Source organism: Emydura macquarii, unplaced genomic scaffold (genome assembly GCF_026122565.2).
Source record: "Emydura macquarii macquarii isolate MOO-44397 ecotype Brisbane River unplaced genomic scaffold, CSIRO-AGI_Emac_v2 contig_2473, whole genome shotgun sequence".
NCBI lineage: Eukaryota > Metazoa > Chordata > Testudines > Chelidae > Emydura > Emydura macquarii.
The window spans coordinates 21,134,244-21,150,698 of record NW_027132610.1 but is presented as its reverse complement, the minus strand read 5'-3'; the positions used below and the strand labels follow the sequence as shown (position 1 = coordinate 21,150,698).

The 16,455-nt window shown below is 37.4% G+C and overlaps 1 protein-coding gene across 4 annotated transcripts in view; it reads left to right on the top strand.

Moving 5' to 3' along the window:
• LRCH1 (leucine rich repeats and calponin homology domain containing 1) overlaps window positions 1–16,455 on the top strand; it is a 157,783-nt gene that overhangs the window by 112,737 nt on the left and 28,591 nt on the right. For 3 of the 4 annotated variants that reach the window (XM_067563125.1, XM_067563126.1, XM_067563124.1), the window contains 2 exons: window positions 10,808–10,917; window positions 13,763–13,900. In XM_067563125.1, coding sequence (XP_067419226.1) covers window positions 10,808–10,917; window positions 13,763–13,900 — 248 coding nt within the window. Of the gene's footprint in view, window positions 1–10,807; window positions 10,918–13,585; window positions 13,634–13,762; window positions 13,901–16,455 lie in introns of those variants that run through there. The other variant, XM_067563127.1, reaches the window with a different exon arrangement.

Genomic DNA, 16,455 nt, shown 5'->3' with positions numbered 1-16,455 from the left:
TGTGCTATTTAGCACATAAACCCTACATTGTTTCCTTTTCCCAGACTAATTTATTGTTTATTTTTCAATAAGGAGCAGCATTTGCCATCTGCTAGTTTGATCTCCTAAACTATTCAACTCCTTTTGAATTGACTTGCATTGTTCATTATGTTCAGTGCCTCCAACGTTCATGTCATCTACAGAATTCTATGGTTTTAAGTCAAATTCTTTAAACTCTTAAGCTGCTGAACAGTATCACAATTCTAGTCCCCACATGCTTAATTAAAGTATAGAACATAATACCTCTTCATTTAACACAGTACTTCCTAAGTAAAAAATTACTGATTCAACTCTACTAATCTTTTAGTAAAGTACTAGAGACAATGAAAGAGCTATAATCGCTTATAGATTGAGATGTGGAAATCAGTGTGAAGTTGTTTTGGTTGGTTGGTTGGTTTTTGTTTTGATTTTTTTTAGCAAGGGAACTTAGTTTCTTCCTGCTGATGATTCTGAAATCAAGTTCTGCACTTGGTTTCATATATGTGTCACCCACTGAAATGAATGGGAACCCAGCATACAAAAAAGAAATTCACACCTTGAAGCTGAACTAGAACCTTCTGAAAAATTGTCCATTTTTAACATTTTAGTGTATCTAAATAGTAACCTTTGTAAAACCTTTCTACAATAATATTACAGTACATGAAATCATGATATTTACATAGTCTCAGCTCTCTCCCCTTCGCACTAAGATAATTCATTTTCTGAACATCTTAAGAGATGATGATCAAATATTGAACATATTGGGAAATTATATAATATAAAATCTCACTAACATATTAATCCAGTGAAGAACATATACAAAATCTATGGATATTTGGGGAGAAATACACTCCAAAAGTCTTTCATAAAGTGGGGGCACAATTCTGTCCTCCTTATTTGGTGCTATAATCAAAAGGCTATCATTCTGATTAGTATGTACAAATTACACCCGCTTTGCACTCATTTTCCTCAGGTGTATAGGAACACAAAGACACAGAACAGTGGAGAATTCAGCCTGCTGATTTATATATCAAAATTGATAGGCCACATCTTCGGCCACTGTAAATTGGCGTAACTCAGTTGAGTTTAGTGAGACTGCACCAGTTTACACCAGTTGGGGATCCAGCTCTAGATATGTTTTTAAAACTTGTTGATAGGAATTCATTAGATAATGTGATCTGTGCTAACCGAGAACTACCAGTGTAATTACACTGTCATAATAAATAAATGAGAACAGTGTAGGCAAGCTTAAGCATAATCATTTGAAACAGTTTCAAATCGAGTAGATTTTAAGCTGACTGCAAATATTAGTGCAATAGCTTAAAACTGTTAGAAAAATATTTTTAGTAGGTGTTTTCTTCTCCTCTGCTGACTTGTTTGAAAGTTTGCTGTATAATCTGTCTACTTTAGGTACTCATACAGCCCCCCAATCACTGTAGTATCTTGAGTGCCCCACAAAATGTGTTTGTTCTCACAACATCCCTGTGAGTCAGAGAAGTGCTATTATCCCCATTTTGCAGATGGGGAATCAAGGCACAGAGAGACTAAGTGACTTGCCCATAATCACATAGGAACTCTGGAGAGGAGCAGGGACTTGAACCCAGGTCTCATAAATTCTAGGTTAGTTCCCTAACCACTGAATTTCCTCTCAATGGTATGCAGATTTGTCTATAGTACATAGGAGGCACATATTCCATATCATCTTGAAGCATATATAGGTACAGAAATCACGAGAAATAGAACCTTATTTTGAAATTTTCAGCCTTGCTTTATCTAGGCCTCTTACTAGCCCTGGTGTTTTTGCAACCACAGATATTCTGCAGGAGCAGTTTTGCTCATTTAGACATCTAGGTACTTAATTGGGCTGGCAAGTTAAGTAATTATATTATTAAATGTCCGAAACTGTGCCTGCAAATAATTGCATGTACAGAATTGTTCCTACAATGTAATGAAGGTGCAAAAATGGAAATCATCAATTGGAAGTCTGGCCTTTAAGAAAGAGACTAACTACAAATCATGTATCATGGATTAGACTAAGTATTATTACTCATTTAATTTGTTTTCACTTACATTAAAAAATGGCCAACAAAGGCTGATTCAAACTAACATGAAATAAATAACTGTGCTGACTGCAATGATGAGAAGAAAAGAGAACTACTGTACTTTGATCTGAAGAAATACTATCTTATGAGGCACACAGAAATACTCTTCTTGGTGTGGTGTGGGCTCCCCTTGGTGGAACAAATGTATAATGCAGAATAACTAGTATATTCCGTATTGTTGAAACATCCTGAATTAGAACACTTTACTTCTAATATTTCTAGTGTGTATATAACAGAGATGAAAGAATATCTTATTCACTTGCTAATTTATTTTGCTTGTGTTTTTTTTAAGAATTGGCTAATCTGTTTGTTTGTTAAAAACATTTTGAAGGAATTTCCTATATGTTTAAGCTTTGTACTCTGTTTCCTCTAGGTAGAATGTATGTCTTATGAATGAGTCAAACTGAATGAATAATTTTGACATTTACTTTCCATGAGTAGATGTTTGCTATACCTGCACATTTATTTACAAAGCTGCATAAATTTGAGGTACCTCACTGTGTTTAGGGTTTGTAATTTATAGCAAACCAGACAGTGATCATATTCAGAAGTAGAACCTAAAGCAGATGAATTGCTCCACAAAGACCAAACATGAGCATCTTCTCTCACAGGACTTACATTCCACTTAGGAATAGTACACAGACAATTAACTGCATCTTATCCATAGTAGTATTTCCTTTTAGAACTTCTCCTGTTCTTGTTTAATACATCCTCATTATAATATGGGACCTGAGAAAGTTCGGTTTCTCTCTTGTGCACGTGCACACCAGTTCAGTACAGCACATAAGCAAGATTTAGTCTGCAGAAGAGAAGAATGGGGGGGGGGGGATTTGATAGCAGCCTTCAACTACCTGAAGGAACGTTCCAAAGAGGATGGAGCTAGGCTGTTCTCAGTAGTGGCAGATGACAGAACAAGGAGCAATGGCCTCAAATTGCAGTAAGGGAGGTCTAGATTGGATATGAGGAAAATCTTTTTCACTAGAGGGTGGTGAAGCACTCGAATGGATTTACCTAGGGAGGTGGTGGAATCTCCATCCTTAGAAGTTTTTAAGGCCTGGCTTGACAAAGCCCTGGCTGGGATGATTTAGTTGGGGTTGGTCCTCATTTGAGCAGGAGGTTGGAAGGGACCTCAAGAGGCCATCCAATCTGGACTTGGGGTTGGACTGGATGGCCTCCTGAGGTCCCTTCCAAGCCTAATCTTCTATGATTGTAAGACAAACAAAACTAGATTGATCGAAGACCATGATAAAAATGTCTAAGATAGATACAGACTCAAACACAAAATATACAACTGTGGGCATTGGCCCCCTTTTCTACAGAGTTCTTTGAAATGTTGCTACTGTTGAAACTGGAATGGAGATGGTAACACAGTTTTCAAATCTGCTATTTCAGTGTGTGTGGTGCACATTTATATGGGGGAGGGTGTGTGTGTGTGTTTACCCATTTTCCTTAGTATTGTAGGGAAAATACAACATACAGCCACATCTAAATAGTTTTCAGTATTGTTTGTTTTAACTTTTACAGTAAGTTGTTTAGTAATTTGAAATGTAAATAATTGCTTAATGCTTTTAACTGTTATTCTTAAATAAATGTGGTAAGAGCGTTTTATTTTTTTATTGTAACTATAGGAACAATTTAAAAAATTGGCCTGATACAGGAACACTATATTTCATTTTAACTTACTGTTAAAAACATAATCTTTCTTCCATTTCTTCATGACTTGTTGTGTTGTGGATATCTGATAGGGAGCACTTGATAACTGGCTTGTAATCTGTTACCCTTGGATTTTAAATGTGGTGCACACAAATTTATCTACAGAACTACCATGGACTTTAATGGAAGTCATGTGGCTAAATCCCCATGGTATACTTTGAAAATGTGGGAGCTTTGTTTTGTTATGCTATGCTGCTCTTTAAATTAAGAAGATTTTAGATATCTTTGGATGGGCTGTTTTTTATTGCTTAACTAGTAGGCTCTGCCATCATCAGTTGGTAGCTTTTCCTGAAATTATTATTTTTAATAAAGCATTTTACTGTGCAGTCACTATAAGCATCAGCTCCTCTAGAACAGGGCAAGCTATTCCTTCAGCTATTGGGTCCAAGCAGAAATTTAGTTTGGTCACTTTAATATCATCAGGACATATATGAACACAATTCATGAGCTCTTTCTGGGATTTCAAAGAAATTATCTCATGTAGGAACATTTTTTTCTTCCAAGGTCTTAATGCAAGTACATAAGCAACCTGTTGAGGATCCAGAAGAACCCAGGGCATAGTTTAGCTTATTATCCTTTGAATTCATTGTGTCTCATGCAAGCATGCATTCATCCTGTGTTGAACTTAAATGAACTTTCCTTACATTCCATTTTTTTCTAGTGTGTTGCATAATTTGAAAATTGATTTAAAAGTTATAAAACATTTCTCAAAACACAACCTAAATAAAAATGAGATTGTGTTAGCATGAAATAATTTGAATAGTAAAGGAATAACGACTATTTTTATTCCATATTATACCCTTCTTTTGTATAATGCAATTAGAAAGAATAATTAAATTATTTATTCTTACCAGTAGATGTCATTGGCAGTTCCTATATTTGCTTTAGAAGGGTTCACTTGCAGTTTTCACTTCTCACTGGGATTATTGAAAGGAGTAGTTTTAAATTGTTGGATCTCAAGCGATTTTATTTTTAAAAATTACTAAACATATGTTGTTTAGAGCAATGGTTTTCAATGTGTGGTCCGTGGCCCGTAGGGGTCTTAGAGTAAGTCTAAGATTTCCAAAGTGGTCTGTACCTCTATTAGAAATTTTTAGTGAATGAAAAAGGTTGAAAACTATTGGTTCAGAGAAACAGGAAATGGTACACCAACTCTTATTAATTGTTCCTCTTCCGGCCAGTTCAAGGATGTGGCTCCCACTATATGGGAGTTCATGGGGGTTCTTTAACATACCTCAGAGGACACCATTGTCAAGAGGAGAACACACAACATAATCACAATTGTTAACCACAGCTATTTTATTATTAAAGAAAGGAAAAGAAAACATTAAATAAAACATCACATGACTGAACACAAATGATAAACTGATTACTACTGTTACAATGTCTTGTGTATATCTTTCTGTGTAGAGAGTTTAACAAAGATTACACCCTTCAGAGTGAACCGCCTCTGGAAGGTATTTTTTCCCTTGGTAAGTTAAAACCATAGTGTATTATTTCCCAGAATTATTGTGAATTCAGTTTTAGTATCTTATTAGATAATTACAACTGTTTATATATGGGCAAAATAGTTCAAGGGCAAATGAAGCCTGTTTAGTTAATAATAACTTAAACAATTTATAGTTAAGTAAAGTAAGCAATTTTAACTAAATCCTATGAAAATTGAAAAAGATATGTAAATTAGTTACTTAGAAGAAGCCATTGAAGGAGCTGTCCCTAAAACAATCCAGTTATGGTTATTCGTAATCTTAAATCCAGTTACATCCCACTATTTCTCTGTTTACCAGTGTTTAGCCCCTATCTCCTCTACTGGAATACTTAGTCTAACTACTTAATGATTAACAGAAGAAACAGTTTGTCCATGTCTAGTTCATGGGCAGCCCGATCTAATAGTTAGAGCCAGAGTCTGCAGTCACGAGACAGGAGTCGAGTCAACTGGGTTAGGATACCAGGAGATCAGAAGAAGGAGACAAACTGGCAATCAGAACCACGAGTCAGGAACCAGAATTAGACGAGGTTAGGATACCAGGGGGTACAAGGCAGGGAACAAAATGGAGGTCAGGAGTCAAACCAGGTCGGGGTGCCAGGGAATCAAGCAGCAGGAATCACAAAGCATACAGTCCTGAGCAGGGCGCAGCCCAGTTGATTAGACAGCTTGTTCCTGCCACTAACATAAATAGAGCCAGTGGGCCGTCGGACCTTAGGAGCGGAGTCTCACACTGGGACTGGGCTTCATGGGTCCCAGTTGAGCCATTATCACCAGGCTGTCAGGTGGAGGGTTGGAGTGTAGTTGCTCCTATGAAACCTGCGGGCCTGGGTTTGTGACCTATGGGTCACCACCCCACCCCTAGGGATGCCGTCTTGGCAACATGGGTCCAGTTTTCGCAAGGTTGCTTCTTTGGAAGGCCCAAACCAGGGCAGGAGTGTGAACATTTTCTGCTTGCTCCCAAGAGCATTTCTCTGGGCTGTAACCTTCCCAGTCCAGTTTCCATGTGGAGGTGTTCTGTAAAAAGCCATACTTTGTCCTACGGAGTAGGTGGGGCCCTGTTGTCTGTTTTTCTGCCCCTTTCAAGTAGTGTCACCAGTCTTTGAAGGTAGTTTTAATTGCCAAGAACTCCTTGTCCATGATCTCATAGTTTTTCTCAGCAGAGGTAAGCTTGCTCGAGTAGTAGGCAATGGGGTGCCGTATTTGCTAGGGGCCTGTCTCTGGGAGAGGATTGCACTGATCGCTGTGCTAGAGGTGTTGAAAACTTGCATCATGTCTGGGTGGGCCAATGCTGAAGTAGTGGTGAAGGCAAACTTTAGCTGTTTGTGTGCTGTAGCAGGGCAGTGAGGAGCTTGGCTTATTTTGAAAAATTCGAAATGAACTTCCTGTAAATCGTTTGCGAAGCCTAAAAAACATTATAGGTCATGCACATTGCAGGGGACTGCGCAGTCATAGACAGACTGTAGCTTGTGCAGATCCATCTTGATTCTTTCCAGGGACAGGATGAAACCCAGGAAGTCAGTTGAGATCAGATTGAATGCACACTTCTCAAGTTTTAGTGTGGAGACCGGGTCATCATAGTCTCTTCAGGACTGTGTGGATGTGAGTGATATGTTGGTCTAGATCATCTGAGAAGATCTACAAATCATCTAAGTATACCACCATGAACTGGTCTAGTAGGTATACTGGCACATTGTTAATAAAGTGCTGGAATGTTCATGGGGCATTAGTCAGTCCAAATGGCTTAACTAAATATACAAAGTGGCCTTAGGGGTCCAAAAGGCAGTCTTCCATTTGTTCCCCTCTCAAATACAAATGAGACTGTAAGCTCCACTGAGATCCAGTTTAGTGACTATGTGGGCAACCTTCACCTGTTCCAAAAACTCAGGGATTGGGGTAGTAGGTAACAGTTCCAGATTATCTGATTTAAGGCTCGGTAATCGACACTGCAGTGGAGGCTGCTGTTCTTTTTTTATGAAAAAGACTTGGGCACTGACATTCTCTTGGAGATATTCTCGCAATGCAGCCAGTTCAGGCTCTGGCATTGCGAATATCCGCCCAAACAGTATCTTTCCCCCTGACTGGAGTTCTGTGGGGCAATCATAGTCCCAATGTGTGGGGAGGCTTTCTGCATTTTTCTTCGCAAAGATGTTGGTGTAGTTTTGATACTTGGAGGGAAGTTCCATAGTTGCCCCTGTAGGTGTACCAGTGCAGGTAACTACACCTACTTCTGTGCAGTGGAGGCCACTGTGCCTTGCCCCTACTGGAGTCTCCCCAGTCCGGCCTTAGCCATTCAAGCTTGGTGCGGGTCATCGAAGATGGTTGATATCAACTGGAGGAAGGCATCCTGGCAGCAACCATGTACTCAGCAGACCTGAGTTTGAGATCTGAAGATCATGATAGTGTTAGTCTTTTAAGTTACTGCAGCATTTCAGCATTCCAAGAAAATCATTACAAAAGTTTTAAACCTAATCCTTTGGCAGTGTATTAGTTAATTTTTCTCCGATCAATCCATATTGAAGTCTTATGGAGGTTTTACTTTGGTTTCTTCTCGAGTCTTCCCTGCTTTTCTTATTTATCTGTGTCAGTTTACTTGTGAAGAGCTGTGTTTGAGCAGGGTAGCAGAGGGCATGTGTAACAGGTGATCACTTAGAATTTTATACCCTTTTTCTTCCTGTTATCATGAAAGTATGGGAAAACAAACTTCTTTCAGGCTTGTTCAGATTGAAGGTTGATCACTGTCACCCTTTCTTTGGCTTAGGTGACACTTTCAGTTCCTGAATATGCAGTCTGTTTAATGAATATGCAGCATTTCGTTAATTGCCTTTGTTCTTGTTGCAAGAAAGCATCAGATAACTTTCAAAGCTAGTCTTTATTCAGTCCAGTCTCTGAGAGAGCCTTTCAGTTTTATTAGAACTTGACAGGAAATTAAAATCTGCTTTCAGAAAGTCCAAACACTGATCTTTATATAAAAGTTTTTAATTCTCAAAACAGTCTCTTAAAATTAATTAACTTTTAGCTTAAGTTGTTGATTCTGTATGACAGTTTTTCGAATTATTTTCGTGTTTTCCTGAGTTGGGTGAGGGTTTGCTTACATCCTGCCAATAATTAATTAAATCTCCATTAATATAAATATTCTATTCTTAAATGGCTTCTTATGTTAATAACTAGTTATAGCATCAAATGACCTTGCTCTATGTCTACTAAAAACAACATCTTATTCCAGTAACAATATCAGACAGATATATAAAGGCTTGCATTTCAATAAAAATATTTGCAAATATACATCTCAAAAGGTGTTTGCCATTTCAATATTTAAGAAATAAAAGTTTGAAACATTCCCAACTACACGTTTCTCCTGGAGTTTCAAAAATACAAGCAGAGATTTTTCCTTTGAAAAGAAAAGGGATTGGTATGGCTTCTTTCCAACCTAGATTTATTGCTCGCATAAAACACCCTACATTCCTTTTTACAGTTAGGCCTCTGCTTAAAACATTAATGTTTTACATGTTTTGTCATCTTGATGTTTGCTTGACCTTGGAAGATAGAAGCAGAAACCTTCTGGAACTTCTTTGATTAACTTTAACATTTTGTTACATACTTAGCTAAACATACATATTGTTATATATCCAAGCGTCCTGGCTGTAACATATTTGTAGCTATTTCTTGATGTTTAGTAAAGACACTAAATAAGTCTGTAACAACTTAATAAAAAAAAGTTATAATAATTTTATTACCATTTTACATAAATACTGAGGTCTCTCCCCTACATTACTAATGGCCATTAGCAATATTTCTATTTGGGACATTCACACACAAAGACATACAAGACTTCTTCCATCTCCATGTATCTTAATGACCAAAAAATCATCCCTCACTTTTCTTCCCACATTCTGAACAAGCCCTGGCACTCAACCCCCTCCCCACCCCAATCACTGTAGGAGATGAGGGACATGGAGAGTAACTGGCTGAATCTTATGGAGGAATCTGTAGATATCTTCCTCTTCCTGCACTAGGACCAGACCACTCCCATCTCAGCATCCAGAGGGAGACCAAAAAAAGGAAGGCATTAATTCAAGGGAAAACTAATCCTAACAAAAGAAACAAAGCATGACAGCAATACAACAAAATCTAAAATGTGCAAATAACCATAACATATACTTACTGAATGTGGTGCTCTTTCCCCCTTTAGTGGCTGTACAATGCATAGAAGTGGTTGAGCCTGCTGCTGACTTGAACCTAACAGGTCTGGGTTGCATCCCGCTGCCAGTGGCTAACCGGGTGGTGTCATATGACAGGTGGTGGCCCGTACAAGGATTTGAGACGTGGCCCTCTGCAGTTTGCAATGAGCTTCCACACTAACCCGTGCTTACTCAGCCTACTGCTCTATTCCCCTTTAGTGGTGGCTGAACCACCTAGAGGTTTGAGTCTGCTACAAACTTGAGCTAACAAAGTTGCATCTTTTAGCACAGGTGGTTGAGTTTCATGCTTTTAAAACCAGAGGACGTGGATTTAACTTTCCTTGTGTGAGTTTAGCTCACCTAAGGATGTCACATTACATAAAAAAAAAAAGTAATAAATGCAAATTACTTCCCTCCTTGAGCACGTGTCATTTTTCATAATACATGAGCAAGCTTTAGAGTAAGTCCAGCCACAGGAGCTGGTGACTCTTCTCCATATTATTCACAATGTGGGGGAGAGGTGGGCATAGTCCTCATGATACATGTAGAAGAAAGAACCATTCTAAGCAGACATTGAAACAAAACAAAAATGTATAAAAGTGCAAATATACATTAGGTATCGTAGACTTCGTCCCTGCTCCAAGGAGCTGTGCCTGAAGTTATGGGATGGGTGAAATAATCTGTAGCACCAGGAATGGTTATAGGAAAACTGTTTTGGGACTTAGTGCAATGCTGCACATGAAATGGGAATCTCTAGTGTAGGCAAGCCTTAAGAAGTGCACTCAGTTTTTTAGGAGTCAAACACATTGTTTTGTTTAATGATGGGTGAGATGAAAGAGTCATGAATAACTGGAGAGCACTCTGAGCCTGATCCTGCGAGGTGCTGAGCACCCTCAGTTCCATTGGAGCCCTGCACCTTGTAGGATTGGGATCTTACTTAAAAGAGTGAGAGAGAAGTCCTATGATAGAAGCAGCAGGACTTCTAACAACAAATCAAAAACTCGAAGGGACAAATGCTGTGCTAATTTGGCAAAACTTCCAATCAAGATCAGAAGATATGGCCCTAAAAGTCTGTATATTTAACTCTCATCAGTAATACATGAATTCTGTTAAGAGCACCTCCAACCAAATACACTTTTATGATTGTAGTTCTTTAAATCAAATTTTCCTTCTGTATACTTGCAGGGAAATCTAACAGACATGATTGGGACAGTGAATAAGGATTTTGTTTAATCTGAAAATAATAAAGCAAAAGTTTTTTATGGCTTTTTTTTTTACTAAACATCTCTCTCTCTCTTTAAAATCAGTGTTTTTAAGACCACAGAGAAATTTGGAATCCATAGACCCTCAATTTACAATTCGGAGGAAAATGGAACAGATGAGAGAAGAGAGAGAGCTTGTGGAGCAACTGCGTGAGGTACGTGAAAGACAATAGGCTATGGATTTGTGGTTAAAACATGTATTTCCTTTTTGCCCTTGGGAAAGTCACCTTATTTTAGGACAAAAACAGTCCTTGGATGTATAAGCAGGGGAGTATCAAGGAGTAGGGAGGTGGTATTACCTCTGTATACAGCATTAGTGAGACTATGATGGGAATACTGTATGCAGTTTTGATGTCCATAATTCAAAAAGAACATTGAAAAATTTGGAAAGGATTCAGGAAAGAGCCACAATAATTATTTGAGGTCTGGACAAGATATCTTATGCTAAGAAACTTAAGAAACTCGATCTATTTATTTCATCCAAAAGAAAATTAAGAGATGACTTAATCACAGTCTACAAGTACCTACATGGAGAAGAGGTTTCTGATGGTGGGGATGGTTCTTTAATCTAGCTGATAAAGGCATAATGAGATCCAGTGGTTGGAAGTTGAAGCTAGACAAATTCAAACTAGAATAAAGCACTAATTTTGAAGTGCAGATAAGTAAGCATTGCAACAGTTTACCTAGCAATATGATGGAGTCTCCATCACTTGAGGTCTTTAAATAAAGGCTGGGTATCTTTCTTAAAGATACACTATAGCTCAAACAGAAATTATGGACTTGATGCAGAATTACTAGATGAGGTTCTAAGGTCTGTATATTGAAGTTCAGTTTAGATGGTCCCTTGTGGCCTTAAAACCTAGAAACCTCTCTGTGCCTCACCATCTATAAAATAGAGATCATAACTATTACAATAAGTGTTAAGATCTTCAGTTGCAAGCTGTCACAAATACCAAGTGTTCTTATTTGTGTCTATAGCGTTAATTGCAGTACTGCTACTCAAATTGTGTGAGACAATTTTACATTACTTTTGGCATTAAAAGTGTATAGTAGTATTGGTTGTCCATCTGGCATCATGATCAACTTGAATTTTGTCCACTGACTAATATATATATTTCCTTGATAAAGCAACTTTTAAATATGTCCTGAATTTTTTTTAAAAAACCCTTTTCTTAAAAAAAAGAAAGGACTTTTCTGCTCCCCAGCTAATGTTTAGAAGGGTTATTTAGTTAAGCACACCACCACTAAATATGCTGTACCTACCTCTTCTGCCACCTTACACCTTGTACACATACCTACCTGGTGCCTGCATAGTTTGTTTTAGCTTCACTACTGCTGTGTGCTTATACTACAGTGGCACCTAGAGGCTTCCCAAGGCCTGTGATAAGCTGAAAACAGCATACTGTAAATGACAGTTGCTGCCCCAAAGAATGTACAGTTTAAAAGACAAGATAGAAGTGTTGGATGATACAGACAAACAGGAAGGAGGACAGGGGTAACAATACTAGACTATTTTAGCATAGACTAGCCGTGTGCACAATGTGTAGTTTTAATGAGCCAATCAGTAACAGCAGTCAGAGCTTGTCACTGATTACTGGTAAACACCTCTTGCAGAAAGATCAAGTTCATAAACCCTCCCAGTAACTGTTTATAAAAGTAGTAGACCCATATGAATGCCTAGGGCAGGAAGCATAGCTGACCACCAACAAAAATGGGAAAAGTCTGAACATAAAGCCAAACACAAGGATACAAACAGGAAACAAAATCTCTTTGAATTATATAAATATTGTGTGTTGCTTGTAGGAATGGTAGGTCCAAAATTTTCAGAGAAATGTGATTTTTCAGATTTGCTGCATCCCTTTAGTGTATTGACTTCTAACAGAATAATAACATATTAAATTGCTAGTGATCTGGTAGCAATGCCAAAATAAAGTGAAAACAACACACTTATTGTAATCCTCAATTTTCAGTTAATGTTTTATATTATAAAGAGTAGATTTTTTAAAGCTATTTTATGTGCATCAGCAGTTTTTGTCCAAAAAATACAAAATAAAAATAAACTACATTCCCATCTGAACAGTTTATGACTAAATAAGACAATGTGCAACTAGTAAATTTTAGCTAACAGCCAGAAATGGTGAGGGAATACAAAGGACAGGGATGATGTATTTTTATCTTTTCTCTAAAGAATATAGCATAGTTTGGGCTACTGTATAAATAAATAATAATGATAATAATGTGCTCTACTGCGAAGGAGTATGAAAACTGCAGGCTAAGATGATATGATTACTCACATACATAAATAAGGTTACACACATGCTAAAGCATTTGCAAGATTGGATCTCAAATCAGTAAAAGTTACATATTTGTAACGAAATGCAGTGGGTTTTTTTGCCAGAAAATTTGTAAACGTTCTCAGAGTGCCCTAGTTTGTTGATTGTTCTGCAATGTGAAGTTCAGTTCACTAAGGTGCCCTTTTTGTCTCAGTAGGTAATTTTCATATTTTTACCTAGTAGAGCACATTACAGATCTAACCTTGTCCTCCTTTCTGCATTCTTTCCAATTGTTGTTATGCCCATTTGTTTCTTTTCTGTGTTTGTTCAGAGCCTAATGCAATGGGACTCTGATCCTGACTGGGGATTCTGTGTGCTATTATAATAAAAAGGATAATTTTAAATATGAGGCAACAAGCAAGAGTAGCAAAATATGGTGCTGGCAGGGTGATGGAATGAGGAAGGACAAGCATTACAATACTAAGATGTGGTTACTCACTTATGGCATTGTTAAAGTGATGAATTTTTTTTTCATACGTTTCATTTCCAGTGGGTGACAAAATGAGGATGTGGTGGTGGCTTGACAAACAGGAATTGGGTGAGATTTACTGCAGTAGTGGGTAGGATGGGAAAAGGCATGGCAACTTGATATAGAATATGGATATTTGTTTTTGGGGGAGGTGGTTCTTTCTAATTCTGTGTAAAAGTGCTTGTTCTCCTTTTACAGAACATTGAAATGAGACTAAAGATTTGTTTAGCTGAAGACTTGGGGTCTGCTCTTATGGATGGGGTCGTTCTCTGTCATTTAGTCAATCATATTCGTCCTCGATCTGTGGGAAGTATCCATGTACCCTCACCCGCAGTAGTAAGTCAACTATTTTTTTTTTTTTTTTTTTTAATTAAAGCTTTTTTATCAAATAAAATCTGCTTCCGTAAAACAGGTCATTGGTTGGTGAGCAGTGTTTACTGCTACAAATGGGTACATTTTTCCCCCCAGTTAAGATTGGCAGAAACTCAAATCTTCATAAAAGTGAAGTATTGGAGCGGTTTAAAAAAATGCACGCATGTTTTTGTTTGCGCCTTTCTGTTTGTGTTGTAGTGGGATATCATTATCCTCTGACAAAATTTTGTTCCATTGGATACTCTTCTAAAAATCAGTCCTCCACTTCCTGGTGCATTTTTAATGTGTTCTGTCATAGCATACAGTATGATTTATAATGTACTCTAATAAGCATGTGGGAAACATTACACTACTATGAGATTAGCAATATATTGAATTAACAACAATCTTACATAGCACAGTATATTTTTTGTGTTAAATATGGAAACAACAAATTTTTTGTCACTGACAGAACATAAGAGAAATGTATGCCCTAGTCCTGCAATCTTTGACTCCCCAAAGGCACTAGAGCATGTGGATCTGATTGCAGGACCAGGGCCATCAAGGATTTTTTGTACCAAATCTACTTGCATACACTTTCATCAAAATTAATTTCCTTTTCCTTTCAAGTTTCTTCTGAATGTTTCCTGTATTTACAGAAGACTTGGTTTCGGTTGGTAGGGACATTTCTGTGCTAGATTTCTGATGTCATTTGGATTCTAAAGAGGTTTCCTGTATTTTCAAAATATGATGCATAAAGTTGTGTAATTGTTTCTGAATGTACCTCCGTTTAAACGTTTGTTAAATAAAACCTTACCTTCAATTCTGAGAAAGGCATGCTGATTATAAAGGTGATCTCCTAAGGCTTTTAAGAATATAGGTTTTAACAAAAAATAAGGAGTTTTCAATAGTGGCTAAAAAAAACGTAGCCCTTTTACTTGTTGGTTTAAACCACTTGATTCTTGTCATGTCACATTTCACTGCAGAGACTCGCAGAGTAGACAAGACCTGAATTTCCAAGGCTGAAAGGTTATTCTTTGTGTTTTACAAAAAACTTTCAGGCCTTCTTTATACATAATAAAGAAGCAAAAAAAAAAAAAAAAAAAAGAGAGAGAGAGGCACAAGCTCATTTTTTCTTACTGCATGTCACCTTTATGTTTTTGGTGCTGTCTTCTTGACACATTATTAACCTTAAGAAGAAATGTTCTTTACTGGAGAATACTAAGCAGGTAATGTCTCTTTTAGTGTTGATGAGTTTTCAGTTTAAGCTGGTATTAAAGGTCAAAAATATCATTATCACTTCTTTCTGTTAAAGTAAATAATGGATTGGCTTTGGTGAGAGATTTGATAGTCTTGAGTCAGACAACTGGGACAAAGAAGGCATCATATAATAGCAATCTTTGAAATTCTAGATTACTAAGCAAGTTACTGTAAAAATGAAATGGAAGGTTTTTAATTAAAAATCGATAACAAAAGAACCAATATAAAAATATAGAAACTACATTAGAGTTTATACAACTGTCCTTAATGTATGTTGAAACCCCATATCAAGTTGTCATAATATCCAAAATTAAATGTGAGAGAACTATGATTCCCTTTGGACAGATCCTAAAACAACCTGAGATGTTTGGGTTGTAAAGTGCCCATTAGAGAAGTATTACCACTTCTTGCAGGTAAGCCAGTCTTCCACCACAAATGATGATTTAGAAGGGACAGATTTTCAGAACCTTGCAAGCCAGACTTTTACATGCACAGTCTGAGCCCAGCAGCGAACTGGACGCACTTCCAAACGTCAGAAATAGAGCCTGGACACGAGCAAAAGCAAATGCACCCAAAAAGCTGCATGTTTTTAAAGTGGCCTCTTGAAAAATTAATCTACAAGGAACTAAGGCCACTTGAATTCTGAATGATTGCGTCCACATGAGGTTTAAATGTGTTTTTATTTATGCATATTAACTTCATCCCTTTAGTTAGTTTATTTTCACTTTCCTGAATGTCCCTGCATAAATGAGCCCTAGGCCGAGTGGGCCAGTGGGAGATAGTTTACCAGCAGGCCCTTAGTTGCTATATGGTCATCCAGCATAAATTAAGAGACAGCGATTGAAACAGGCAATTTTCAGTGCAGCCAAGCTGGATGAGAGTGACACAGAGAGAAACAGGTCGATATTGAGAGGAAGCAAAGAGGGCAGAGAACGGAACTTGTGATATGCAGCACATTTCAGAATAACATGGAAGCAAATTCCACAACAGTGTCTGTAATGCAATGTGAACATCATTACTAAAAATTCCTACTACTACTAACGTGCATTAATAAGAAGAACATATACCCAACTTAAAGAACTACATTATTAATGGAATTGCAAAACACAGAGAAATGGAAATGACTCAAAACCAGGCCAATGATTATGAATTTTTAAAAAGCAGGGAAAAAATCCCTCAATTACAAAAACACATAATGGGAAAGCCAAGACTTACATGCTCTTATTTCTTAGCCTCTTTTTGGATGTTCATAAACCATGTGAGAGTGCCTCTGACTGGCC